We start from the raw sequence: 13,590 nt of genomic DNA, 5'->3' as shown, positions 1-13,590 counted from the left end.
TCAGTATCCCACTAGTATTTGTCAATTTAGCCATTGATGCAGAGGGATCAACATTTTCTGATTCACCTGCAGGCACTTTGAAGATACATGTTTTGATTCTCTTGATATTAATATAGTTGAATTTTACTGTTCTGTAGTATACAAATAGTAAACATTTCACACAAATATTTTTAATTAGTGTTTTCAATTTTCTATTGTAATCTGGTGTTCATTCTAGTATTAATTTTTGTTGTAGTGGGTATGTTAGTTTCCTGTTTGAATTATTTCTTTGAGGAAAAGTTTCAATGCTGTCAACAGGAGAACAGAACTTAGCTTTTAGAAAATTTACTGAACTTTAGTATTTATTGCTCTCATGTTTTGTGATTTTTTTTTTCACAAAAGATAGTTTGAGACTTTAGTTGAAGTCTGTCTCTTGTTAGGTTAGAGTTGGGTGTCCTTATTACATCTAGTTTCTAATGTCTGTGCTAGTTGTTCCGACATTTTCCAGTTTGTCATGTTTTCTTGTGGAAATATGACATAATTCATGTAATGGCTGTATAGTTGTGTTTTACCTTAGTTAAGCAAAGAAGCAAAATACGAATTGGCAGAAATACTTGAATGACTATGCAGTGATAAAGTTTTCTTCTTTCCAGCAGATCATGCAGCAAAAGAGCCAGTGGAGGATACGGATCCAAGCACTCTTTCCTTAACAATGGTATGTGTTTCTGGTCTAGCTCTCTATGGTTATGTTAGCATTCAAGGATGCTAACTCACACAAGATTTTGCTTATCTGTATGACTGCAAAAAAACGTTAATAAATTAACCTATGCACTCAAAGTGTAAATAAAACTACCAACAGGTGCATCAGCTGAACTGGATGGTATTATCAGCAGAGCTGTCCATGCATAACATCCAAAGGCTGTAGCAGTGACGTCTCTTTAATTTAAAAAAGCCCCAGCAACTGAGAAAAATTAGTGCTGACATTCTTCTGTCTACATAGTTTGAATGGATAAAATAACCCACTTAGGGCTTAAAATTTTAACACTGCTAAGCTATTATTACTTCCTGTAGCTGATTGGAAGTCATGGAAGGGTAGGATCCAAGAGCGGTGCCTTAGGCAGACTCGGCTGAGCCTGGGAGGGACCAAACCTTGCCCTCTGGTGCTCGCTGGCACACGAGCACTGCTTGTGTCGGGATCTCAAACACCCCAGGCTCCTGCCCAGCTGGGAGTAATAGGAAATTCTGTGAAAACATTTTAAAATGTGGCTTTCTGTAAAAGCCACGCCTATTTTCACGTAAGGGTGAGGGCCATAGGGAAGGAGGTAAATATCAGATATAATAATAAGTTATGTCATGCCCAGGAATCAGTAGCTTCTCCTTAAACCCAGTAATATTAGCTTCCTATTGCTTCTTAATCAGCTATGTAAGGTTAGAGCAGAAGAGGAAAATATTTCTTTTTATTTCAATGCAGTAACATTTTATTAAAAGCTTAATCTGCTAAAAGAGAATTTGCAGTCATGTCTGTTCCTCCTGGCATGCCTTACCTTTTCAAGATTATCTTCAGTAAGATAAGGCTACTTCAGTACAAAATTTATTTTCCTAAACTCTGCTTTTTCACTAAAAATAGCTTTAAAAATACTGGAGCAAAGGAGCAATCTTTATTGCTTGTTCAAGCGCTAATGAGCAGTGCTGGTAGCATCTCAGTTTCCCACAGAAGAGTGTTGCTGTATCTGATGGTGAGCAGATCAGCTAGTAGCAACTTGATCGATACAATTATAATTATGCACTTACAAAAGTACATAAAGAAAGAGCATATAAATACTCTTTCCTTCCCCAGCACAATTGCACTCAAAATAATAAACATCTGTGTTTCTTGCCTTTTTGTGACAGACAGAAAAATATCCTGTCCAAGACACAGGAATACCTAAAGGTAGGTATTGTGAATTTTGTCTGTTCAGATATCATTGATCTGTTGCTATCCTCAATAAAACCAGTGGTGTTACCCAGCAGATTAAAATACTCATACTTTTTGCTACATATTTGTGTTTTAAATGTAATGTCCTCATTATTTTTAGGTGAGTTTGGTGTGTATATCTAACTTTTGAAATTTCCTTCCAAAGTTTAGTTTTGATCTTAAAATCACTCTAAAACTATCATCAGAAGACCTGGGTTCTTAATCTGAAAGGAAAATACAGTGGTGCCATTGAAAGACAGGGTTCAGACAACAGATGTTAGAGACATCATTATATTAGATGGTGACTTTGAAGGGACTACCAGTGCCTTCATGTTGTTAGAAATAAAATCAAGAAATACCTTTCAGTTCTTTTGCCTCTGACTGCATTCCCAGCCTTATAAACAGTCAGCTTTTTGTGCCATCTTTTACCTTCAGCTGGTATTAATACCATCTACTGGGAGTGTACTATTAGGTCTACTCTGCACAAGTTCCTGCCTCTCCTTGCTGAAAGTGGAGTGAAGGAGTGCAGGTTCTGAAGAAAATACATGGATTACACAGTGTGAATATCCTCCTTATGTTTCCTTGAGTTGTGGGGTGGGTTTTTTGTTGTCACCCCAGGCTTTGCCATTGAGTTTTGTCCAGGGAATGCACTGGCAGGGGCTTGTTTGAGGAGCACTGTGCAGGTAGTGTGTTCTCCATCCTGTGTTGCACAGCAGGTCTGCAGTGGGACAGCCACAGGAAACCAGGCTTGTCACAATGGAAAGTTGTGCTGAGGAGTGGGAGCATTGGGGTTAAAGAAAAGTTGGGGATTATTCTGGGGCTTGAGAAAACCAGGCAGAGGAAATGAGCACTCTTCGGAAGTGTTGCTCAGCAGGGAAAGATCATGTGGGATGAAGACTATTTGAAGTCATAAACTAGTTTCTGTTTATTTGCAGGCAGGTGGTTTGGTCCTTCAAAATTGTTTATTAGCACCAAAGCAATTACATTAGAACATTCTTTTCTATGTTCTGTTTTTTATTTCACCTATGACATTAGATCCTCCTCAAAATTGATAAGTTCCTAAATTTCAAATTTGCCAGGGCTGTTTAAAGTCCAAAATTGCATATTCTAAATGCACCTAATTTAAAAAGGAAAGCTATGACATAAGTAGAAAGGTCAACACTTTCTGTAAAAAGGAAGTGCACTTGGTTTATATTTAATTTTCATTTTTACTTCCTCTTACTAAGTGTAAGAAGATGTAATTACTAATATAGCTTGACATTTCCCCTTTAAAGCTGAATGGGATACAAATACCTCTTAGTATTCTGTTCGTTTCTGTAAATTTCATTATTTCTCTGAGAATGGCTTTCCACAGTTATTTCCATAAAAATACAAACTTAGAAATATGAGTCTCTCAACTAAAATTGCAACAGATGTGCCAGTCTGATTCTGTCTAACGCACAATTATGTTTGTTTCAGATTTAATGTTTGAACAGACAGTACATTGGTGAGAGGGGTTGTCTGTTTCTTTTATTGGTCAATTAATTAATGGGCTGTTTTGGAGCCATAACTTATTAAAGTTCTTGGCACCCTTTACTGATTATGAAATAAAAGGGAGTTGAGGGAACTTCTTATCTTGCAGAGGTCGCCTTAGTGTTTGTCATGATTTGATAATAATTCTATTTCCACTCAAATATAGAATAAATTTCACACATCTCATTTCCGCAGGTTTGATGCCCATGCTTTGCATTTTCAGACAGCCTTTATTTTGGAGGGGACTTTTTTGGTGTTTTTTTTTTTTTTGGTGGTTTGTTTGTGGTGGGTTTTGGTGGTTGTTGTTGATGTTATCGTTGTCTCTGGAAGTACAGTCACAAAGAATAATGATGACCCTCTACCAAACATTGACATCACTGGGGATGAAATATATTCCAACAGTCTTATAAACCCAGAAAAAGAGAATAGTGATTTTTTGTTTCCTTTTTCTTGCAAGTGTAAGGGTAAATTCTTTGATTCTTGAGTGAGTTAAGAAAATATTGCTTCTTTCTGTTATGTGATGATTCATAAAGGTAATAGAGGTTCTTCAGTGAGATCTTGACACTAAACAAATAATAAATGGAAACATACCAGCACTACAAATGTAATCACCCCCATGGAGCATTCTTGTGTGTAAAAACATGTAGAATATAACCCTTTTTAAGCTTGTGTTAATGGTTGGTCAGCATCTGACTTAGGGGACTTAGGCAAATAGTCTGATGAGGAGGACCTTACTAATCATGCAGAGTACACAAGGTCCACAAAGGGTTTATGTATCCTTTGTATCCCATTTTGAGGGCTGAAGTGATGCTTGAAAAGTTAGTAGAGTTTGTGCTGTAGTAGGGAATGCTGTGCTTTTCAGTGGACTCCCAGGGCTGTTGATAAACACACTTTGAAATGGATTCTTTCAGTGCTTCAGCAAATTCCTGTGCAGGAGGAATCACTAGGATGAGTCCAGTTCACAAAGGGGCAGAATATAAGATAAATATTTATGCAGTACTTATTTTAACTGTCATTTTAAACAAAAACAAAAATTAGAGTGACTTGTGACATCTTCAGCATACTGTGTTCTATTGGTTTAGTTAATATTCTGTAGTCAGCTTTCTGAAAGAACAACATGACTCTTGCTTTAAAAATAGTGTGATGTTTGTTTAGAAAACAACTGTTACTCTAATATCTAATCTCTGTAAGGATTATATTTCTTCTCACACTCGTGCTCTGCATGACTGTTACAGACTCTGCTGACTTAACATTTTGGGCTTTTAATCTAGCAATTCCCAGTGTTTGCTCATGATATGGAGTTAAATTTTTTATATTAGACAACTATACTATAATTTCTGTTTGATAGTCTTATTTAAATTTGTGTGTGAGTGGAAGACCAGTGTTTCACACACTCTTTGCCTTAGATGAGGAATACCTAACAGATCAAGTTACTTTGGAAATTGCATCTGTGAACATCAAGACCCTCACATCAGATTCTGGCCTAATACAACAGGTAAGAAAAATTATACTTGATTGTGAACTAAGTTACTGCTGTTAATTCAGTAAATGTGTTAACAAATAAGTATATTTTCAGACTATATCTGGAGAACACAAAATTATTCAGTACAACAGACCGGAAATTTGCTTTCTTTTCATGAGTTCAATAAAGGGGGCTTTTGTGAAGAAGAGCAAAAAAAGATACTATTTTATCATTAACATGTACTTTTTAGTTTGAATAGGTTTTGATCAATGTATAGATGTTCTGAAGAAGAGCCAGCAAAGTGTTAAAGCTTTGTCATGCATGCTGTCCCTCTGATGAAAATATTTCCTGGTGAAAATAAAGCCAGGCAGAGACGAAGTGAAGAAGTAAGAAGGAATCCTAGATTTTGTCTTTAAGGAGGCATTAGATGGTTTTGCTTTGATTTTGGGACACTGTACTTCCCATAGTTGAAACATTGTCCACTTTTTGTGACACCTTTCATTGCCATAGGAAAGGCAATGTTGAGTGACTCCCATGCTCCATGGTTATCATTTTCAAGTGAATGTTTTGTGCTGAATTTCAAATTGATTCTCTTTGGGTTGAGCAGAAAACTTGGAGAAGAGAAATGAATAAGCATTTTCCAGCAAGATGAAGAATTAAAAGGAGTTCCTAATGCCAGAGTCCCAGCTGAATTCCATCAGAAACATGTGTTTGGTATGCATTTCACAGATGATGGAGGTAACTGTTCCTTCCCATCATCAAGAAGAGAGCATTTGTTGGCAGCTTAGAATCACTATAAAGATAATTCAGTGTATTAGGGTAGTAATGGTTCCACGGAGCTGGAAAACTTTCTGCTTACCTTCAGACTGTACACAAGTGTATGGCTTTGATTAGACCTGTAGAGGATGATTGGCTCTTCATTGTGGGCAAAAAATATTCCTGCTTAATGCCTTCATTTCCCTGGCAGTAACACTACATTGTCTTATTGCAATTACATTACAAGAAAATGATCTTGAATAAACCTGAGTGCATCTGACTTGATAAATTGGATAATGACTGATCAGTAAAAATAGGAATTTTGAAAACAGATGTATGGCACGGGTAAGTATCACTGCTTTTCTTTATACTTTTTGCAGTACTCCCCACTCTTATTTTTTGTGCCTCATAAGGCATGTATAATGACATAAAAGCACTTAGGCATTGGCTTTCACAGTAAGGTTTGAACTTCGGCGAATTGATAAAGTCTGAGAAATTAAGTTCAGGACAGCAGTTAAGTGAACAGTATCTGCTTTTCCTTTGTTTTTGTTTGGGTTTAGTGTGGATTTTTTTTTAAAATTTGCTTATTTGTTTCTTTTGAAGTAGATCTCTGGGGAGGCTGAGGTGTCCTGGGAAGTTCCTCGTTCTCCACAATGAGTTAGTCTTCTGAGAATCTGCTCCTTGAGGCTCAGTAATAACATTCTGCCTTTTTAAGGCATTTGTGGGAGTGGAGACAATTACTATAGTCAGGAACTTCAGATTTAATTTTTTAATTTTTTTTTTAACTTTGTGTGCTCGCATGTTGCCATGAAGGCCAAGTTTGTGTTTTAAAAGTGCTGTCCAGATAAAGCTGTCGTGGTACAAAAGTAAACTGCTAGAAGGTAATGACAGGGCTTATTCAGTTGCAATTGGCATGTGCAGTGTTAGATCTCTCTTGAGCAGACAGCAGACATTTTGATGTTGCATGTGTGGTCTTGCAGTTTTCAGGGAGTAAAGAAACACTGAAAACAGTATGCAAATTTTTCCTCTCTTAACAAAGTCTGTAAATATTTTGGAGAGAGTTCACCTTCTTTATAATTAGATCATGAATGCGTGCAAGTTCACCACAGCAACTGAAATTGCCTGTATTCTATTTTTAGTGGATTTCTTGGTAAAGAAGGTGTAGCAGGTAGGACTAGAGTATCTTATTACACCATATTGTTACCCATACATTGACTTTTGTTTGTATGCACAACCTGCAAAATTAAGAAGCCTGCTGTTTCAGAAGAACGACACAATATAAAAAGATCAACAATACTTCTTCATTGCAGCTATCTAAGGGGAAAATCCCCTTCTACTTTCATCTTTAAATCCTCAACAGAAGAAAGCTATTTCACCTGGCTCCACACCTGCATAGTTAAAGTAAGGGCAGCTGCAGTTTCCCCGCAGTTCTACAATCAAGGGGCTGTCCTTTCAGTTTTTGGAGGTTGCTAACTAGTAGAATTTAAATGTTACATGTGTTACAGTCTCAGCTGCTAAGTAATTTTGTTATGTTTAATTAGCAGACAAAACATAATTGAGGGAATGTTAACCTCAAATAGGAGAGAGGGTTGGATGTGAGCCGCAAAAATATTCACGTCCACCTGTTGTCTATAAAAGCTTCCTATGTACGTGAAGAAGTTTGTAAAAAAATTTTCCACTTTGCCTAGATCAACAAAACAATCCCTTACGGCTGCTTGTTACAAAATTCATGGTTTTTACATTGCAAAACATTTAAAAAATCTTTTAAATCAAACCATATGAATTGTTACATAACTTTTGGGTGTTTAAGAGGGAGTTAGTCAAAAGATGCAATGCTGTAGCATACCATTAATAAAAATGCTGTAGTTCAGTGCATACAACCAAGAGGGCTGTTTTATGAACCAAAGCATGGCTGAAAAGACTGCAGATTGTTAGCAATTCCTCAAAACTGTATGTATGTTCCCTGTCTGACTTTACAAGTAGCTTGGGATTTTTTTAAGTAATCTTCTGCCAGTTGTAGATTAGTCAAATACTCATTCTGATGTTCAATTACATTGTTTTATTTTTACTTTATATTTGTTTTCTGCTTTGTAGCCAGAAGACAAAGACACACAAAACCATACTGACAAATCACTTTCAGGTAATATGTCAACTTTATTGTTCTCCATATTTTATTCCTAGCTTTTATTTCAAAGTGCTTTTTTAAAAACTGCTATTTGTCATAACAAATAACTGCCTGGATAATTAGTGCTTATAGAGCTCATTTCCTTACCAGTGTAATTTACAGTTTCCTCTTTTGTTTTAAGATGATGGTGATCAATAATGCAGATCATACAAAATATGCAACTTGGGCTTTCCAAATACATTTAGTACTACCACTGCCTTTGGAAGTGATGTGTAAATAGCTGTCAGGAGAGAGCAGAAGCTGGCAGTAGGCTGTGAGTGTTTATCCCATCATTTGTGTGAGTTCTGCTGGGGAGGGGTGGGTGTGTGTGTATGATATACAGTTCTTTTAGTCTAACAGTAAGAAACTGAGAGTTTCCTATTAGTAAGGCAGCTTGTCCTATCAGGTAGCATTAGGATCATGCAATTAGTTGGGTAGTGTTTGTCAGTGTCTAGCACAGGAGCACCTTAGAAAAGCAGGATTCTTTATGATGCTTTTGATAGTCTTCCAGATGGTATAGCATGAGAAGCAGGTTGGTTTAGTTTTGTTTACTTGTATCTGTGCCCTTTTACAGAGGTGTTTTCATTACCCCTTCTTCCCTGTTTCTACTGGGGACAAAACTTACCCTGGCAACCCTGCCAGAGTAAATAAGATGAAATTCAGATAGAGTGCTCTCCTGCCCTGTAAGCTCAGCCAGAAATTTGATTGGATTATATTATATTCATGTTGCCTTGTTTGTATAAGTAAAGGTTGGCATGAATAAAGCCAGAAAGTTTTGTCTCACTTCAGCAAGTTTAGCATGCACAAGAAGAACAGAAGAGTTAACATCCTTATTCCTGTAGAGAACAGCTGCAAGGCCTGTGGAATACCTGTGAGCTAAGATGTCACCAGAATGTTTCCCTTTAACAGGGAATCTAAGCATTTGTATGAAGTTCTGTCTGCAGTGGTGTTGTTGCTGCACGTCCTAACTTGTTGAAAACTTCAGAAGTTGTCCTTGGCCTGCTAAAAAAACAATCTGATGAGCAATGGTACAAAACTAGCAATAGCCTGTTCTGTCTTTAAAAATAAAATAGAACATGCCTGCAGACATTATATTCTGGAATTTTCACACAATCTGACAGTAATTACTGAAAATAAATAATTGATGTTAAAAGAAAGAGCCACAAAATTTCACAAACAAAGAGCCTGAACAGATGCAGTTGTCCTTATGAGTAGGTGGCACTAACTACCAGATTTATCCTTTGCCAGAGATATAGTTCAGGCCTCTGATGCAGCACTTGTAAATTGTGTGTCACTGTTTTCTGTTGTTTTTAATCAATCATTTGATTACTATCAGCCCTTTTTTCGTAGAGTTCAGTCTGAAGTAATACTAGCTACTTCCCTATTTCAAGCTGTACAATAAGGCTGGAGCACAGAAACTTTATGAAAAGCTTCTAGGCTGTGTCCACTATTTGGAGATACCAGATTCTCCCTGCTCTCAAAAAGGAGCAGGGAGAGTTAAGGTCATACCTGCAGCCAAAATGCTCAGACCATGTCCTGCACTGTTGCAGTGTTAAAGGTCTAGGTATTAGAGTTTGACTAGAGGTATGACTCAAACTAGTTTCTGTGTGGTTTAAGGGGTATTAATATATAATATAGTCTGATAGCACCACATTGTTTCCAGTTTTGGGGGAGATGGTGTGTAGGAGATTTCTAAATGGCAATTTTCAGTATTTGATGCAGACTTTAGAACATATCACCACTTCTTTCCAGCAACTTGGTATTTTTGATTTTCTCATATAGAGGAGTATGCACTTTATTCCTTTTCATGATGTACATTTAAAATAGGCTTTGTTGGTAAAACAGGGACAGCTTTTATTGCATGAGCCTTTACAAAGCAATGGAATATATCTCCTTTTTTCATTGTGTTGAAGTACTAGATGTTAGCTGTATTTGGATCTGTCAGCAGAAATTCTCCTGGTGCACATATTTCATGTTGTTATGAAGGTAGCAGCTCAGAAATGCAAAACCTTTTCCTTCATTCTACAACACAGGTACACAAGATGCACAGAATGCACACATAATCCTGCTGGTGATGTAAGTGGGCATTATGGTATATTCAAGGAAGAGACATTGTTCCAAAAACAAAAAAGCGGACTGTCCTAGCTCACACACTGCGTTGAATCCGGCGTCTTTTCTGTAAAAGTATAAATATGGTACTTTCAAAACTACTGTCTTTTTGATTAATGCCACTTTTGATTAGAGTGTAGTGAAGGGAGAAGTTTTAGAAAGTTAATTTAATGAGTTATTCATGAGAAGAGGCATTGCATATCACTATTCTGACTTTTTCAGAAGGAATTCAAAGCTCAACCCTTTATGCTTTTAACGTTTTGTTCCTGTGATACCACAGCAATAGATCCTAATTTCTTCCCATGTAATGGTTTTCACTGCAGATCTCAAGAAAACCTGCAAGGAAAATGTCACCTGCTCCTTGTGCTTATTCCGCGCACCAACCATCAGTGACATGCTCAATGATGAAGACTTGTTGTACACAGTGAGGCTAAAGCTGGATCCCTGCCATCCAACAGTGAAAAACTGGAGAAATTTAGCAAGCAAGTGGGGGATGACTTATGATGAATTGTGTTTCCTTGAACAAAAGCCCCAAAGTCCCACCTTGGAATTCTTGCTACGGAATAGTGACCGGACTGTGGAGCAGCTGATTGATCTCTGTAAATTTTATAAGAGAATTGATGTTGTAAAAGTGCTGCTGAAATGGGTGGAGGAGGAATGGCCCAAGAGAGGGAACAGAACTTACCAGAATGACTTCTAGGTCAAAGAAAGTTGTTAGTCTGTATGTGTTAAAATGCTGGCTACCACTTATACACTGGAAATCTCCCTTGCAAGAGAGAGAAAGCCTGTACTGAGGGTTTGTATACTGTGTAAGCTTTACCTACTGTATACACAATGTAAGCTTTATGCCCGCAGGGTTGCAAAGATAACCTTCCAAAAGTGGATGGAATCATCCAGGTTGTGTTCTTGAGTCTGCAAATACCTTCAGTTTCTTTGCTGCTGTTCGCAGCCTTCCTAAATAGAAAAGGACTGAAAAGGCCAGACTGCTTGTTTTACTGCAACAGTTGTGAACCATATCAGTTGTGTGCTGTTGTTACTGGGAAAGCCACAGTTAGAAGGCAAGTCTCTTGGCCTTACTGGTAGCCCTTCCACAATTTTGTATGTTCTACCTAGTAGAAGATGAGGTGGAATCTTTTTCTTCCTTTTTAGTTGTTTTTTTAAGCTTTGTGGCACTGTTTTTGGCACAGGAACACCTCAGTGTTCCAGGCAGCATTTTGGGTCTGAATGTTACAATTAATTGACTATTCAACATCAGATTTGAGCAAATTAAGTCTCTTCTATGAACAAGAGTCGACATTAAACAATAACAGATGTTAAACAAAATAATTACTCACATGCTACTACATCATAGGCTATATATTTACTCTTAAGAGAAATCATGCAATTCAGAGAGACTTTTCAACCCATAACCTTTAGGGGCCAAAAAAACCAATTAAAAGGCTCTATGCTTAAAATTGCTTTCCAAAGGTTTAAAGACAGTGTACACTCTGAGTGCAGATATCAAATCCCTCTCACTTTGCAGTGTGAGATGATGGCACCACAGGGTATTGTTAGTATTGACTGTAACTTCTTTTTCCACAGGCTGTGGTTTTCTTTACAGTTCTGTGTGTTGGCCTACTTTCTGTCCTTCCCCAAGGCAGTTGTAGTCTTGTGTGAAACTAGCACTATATATTGATTAAAGCCACTCTAATAGAAAATGAACAGCTGAATTCACCTACAGCCCAGGTGGATGGTTATTAAAGCACTTACAGTGGTTTAGATTGATTTTTTTTAAAGGATTTTGATTGTCTGAATTATACTGTTTACATTTAAAATGTTTCAGAATTGGCCTTTTTTCCACCATTCTTCTGACATCTCAGACAATGTAGTATGTACATAGGTGTATATACCCAAGCACTGGTCAAGATGTGGGGCAAAACTAGAACGGGGTGCAGGTTGATACTGTTTACTTTTCTTGAGTAGAAATAATAAGAATTAGTAGCAAAGCTGAGGGAAGTCTAATGCTGTAGGCTGAGTTTCTTACTGTAAGAGTTTGAAAAGTGACCTCTAGTAATACCTTACTATAGATATTGAGTGATATGGTTAGAGAGGAGCTAGAAGTAAAGACTAACATTTTCATGTCAGACACTTGTTCTGGACTGACATAAAATTAGCTTTATTTTAGTGACTTCAAGAAGCTGAAAGTCTTGTTTCAGGGTAAAGAAATTGACCTAAATTTGAGGTTTGAATTTTTAATTTTTTTAGAAAACACTGGAATGAATTTTTTGAACCAGTCCTCAAAAAAAGCTGCTACTCTTTAGAACTCTAGTTTTCTAGCTGTATTTTAAGGAGAAATTTTACTGCTCTGTCTTGTTGGGGCTGGAGTTCAAGCATTTAATGGTTCTCTTCTAAGAGTCATCTGTTTCCCAACAGATGTCTGTCAGCTCATAACTTTTGCAAATAATCTTCTGTCTTGAGTTACATGCTCTAGATTCAACTTTGGGGACTATTGCTGTGGCTGGGCTGCCTGCTGCTTTCAAGTCCTGCAGGGGCATCCAGTGCCAATGTGCAAATAGCTCATAATGCAGCTTGTCCAACATAATTCCCATACCTTGGGCTAACTGCATGCAGGATTTAGCATCATATGTCCGTGTGTTAAGTTGTTCTGAGTGATGAGTGCTGGCATGTATACACACAGCTTTTCCCTCCCATAACATACCACAGGTATATCTGTGTGGTATTTATGCTGTGCTTTGGTAGATCCAGACCAGCTAGGAGCTGGAATCCTCACCTAAGAATCAGAATGGGAATATGAAATGGTGCAGTAGCATTCCTGAATCAATGTTTTCAACTGAAATCTACCCCTTTTCCTGATTTCTGGGTAAAACCTGTAAAATTCTGAGGAAACTGATGTCCTGTGAAGATGAGTTTGGTCCCTTGAAGCTCTTCAAAAGTCAATGTCAGATGCAAGAGTTCATGTTGGATGGAAATAAAGCTGCTTCTGAGATTTCGTAGGTGGATTCTGTATAAATTCAGCTCTGATGGTTGAAAATGTTAGCCTTAAACTTCACCACACACTGGATTACTCATGACTATACTTGAAATACTTTTTTTCTTCCTTGTATGGCATAAATGGAGATGTACACACTCTTTGTTTAGTTTTATATCTGTTTACAAGATATTGGTTCTGAGTGTTCAATTTATTATGTCTTCTGTTTTAATGTGTACTATTTTTAGAAGAAATATAGTTGTCAATGTTTGATTTTATTGTATTTGTTTTTATTACAGCTAGGAAAAACCGCCGTTTTCCTTCTCACCAGTCATCTTGGAATTACTGAACTATCAATTGTTCTGTGTAAAAAATACCTTATATATGAAATTCATGATGCCTTAAAACATTTACATTTGCAACACCTACTGCTGTTGAAGAAAGGAAGATGCAATTTTTAAAATATTTTCCATATGAAAAATGAGTTTTGATGAGATGATGAACAGAAACTTGTAGCTGAGTTACTGACTAAGAGGTATGAAACACGTATGGGGTGAACTTTTCCTGAATTAATAATCAGTCTGATACTGGACACTAAAAGGCTCTACTAGGCTATTATTTGTTCCATCATTTCCTTCTCCTATTCCTGTATAAGACCTATTCTCCCTTCAGCGATTTCCAGTTCT

The 13,590-nt window shown here is 37.2% G+C and overlaps 1 protein-coding gene across 8 annotated transcripts in view; it reads left to right on the top strand.

Moving 5' to 3' along the window:
- EDARADD (EDAR associated via death domain) overlaps positions 1-13,590 on the top strand; it is a 28,513-nt gene that overhangs the window by 10,954 nt on the left and 3,969 nt on the right. For 3 of the 8 annotated variants that reach the window (XR_010358897.1, XR_010358896.1, XR_010358895.1), the window contains exons 2-7: positions 633-694; positions 1,870-1,909; positions 4,852-4,940; positions 7,758-7,803; positions 10,260-10,994; positions 13,204-13,439. Coding sequence is in view for 5 of the 8 variants with exons in the window: in XM_064413787.1 (XP_064269857.1) it covers positions 633-694; positions 1,870-1,909; positions 4,852-4,940; positions 7,758-7,803; positions 10,260-10,636 (614 nt within the window). In the remaining 3 variants the exon portion in view is untranslated. Of the gene's footprint in view, positions 1-632; positions 695-1,869; positions 1,910-4,851; positions 4,941-7,757; positions 7,804-10,259; positions 13,178-13,203; positions 13,440-13,590 lie in introns of those variants that run through there. The other 5 variants (XM_064413791.1, XM_064413789.1, XM_064413788.1 and 2 more) reach the window with 2 other exon arrangements.

Source organism: Passer domesticus, chromosome 3, assembly GCF_036417665.1.
Source record: "Passer domesticus isolate bPasDom1 chromosome 3, bPasDom1.hap1, whole genome shotgun sequence".
NCBI lineage: Eukaryota > Metazoa > Chordata > Aves > Passeriformes > Passeridae > Passer > Passer domesticus.
This window is presented reverse-complemented; position numbering and strand designations above follow the sequence as displayed.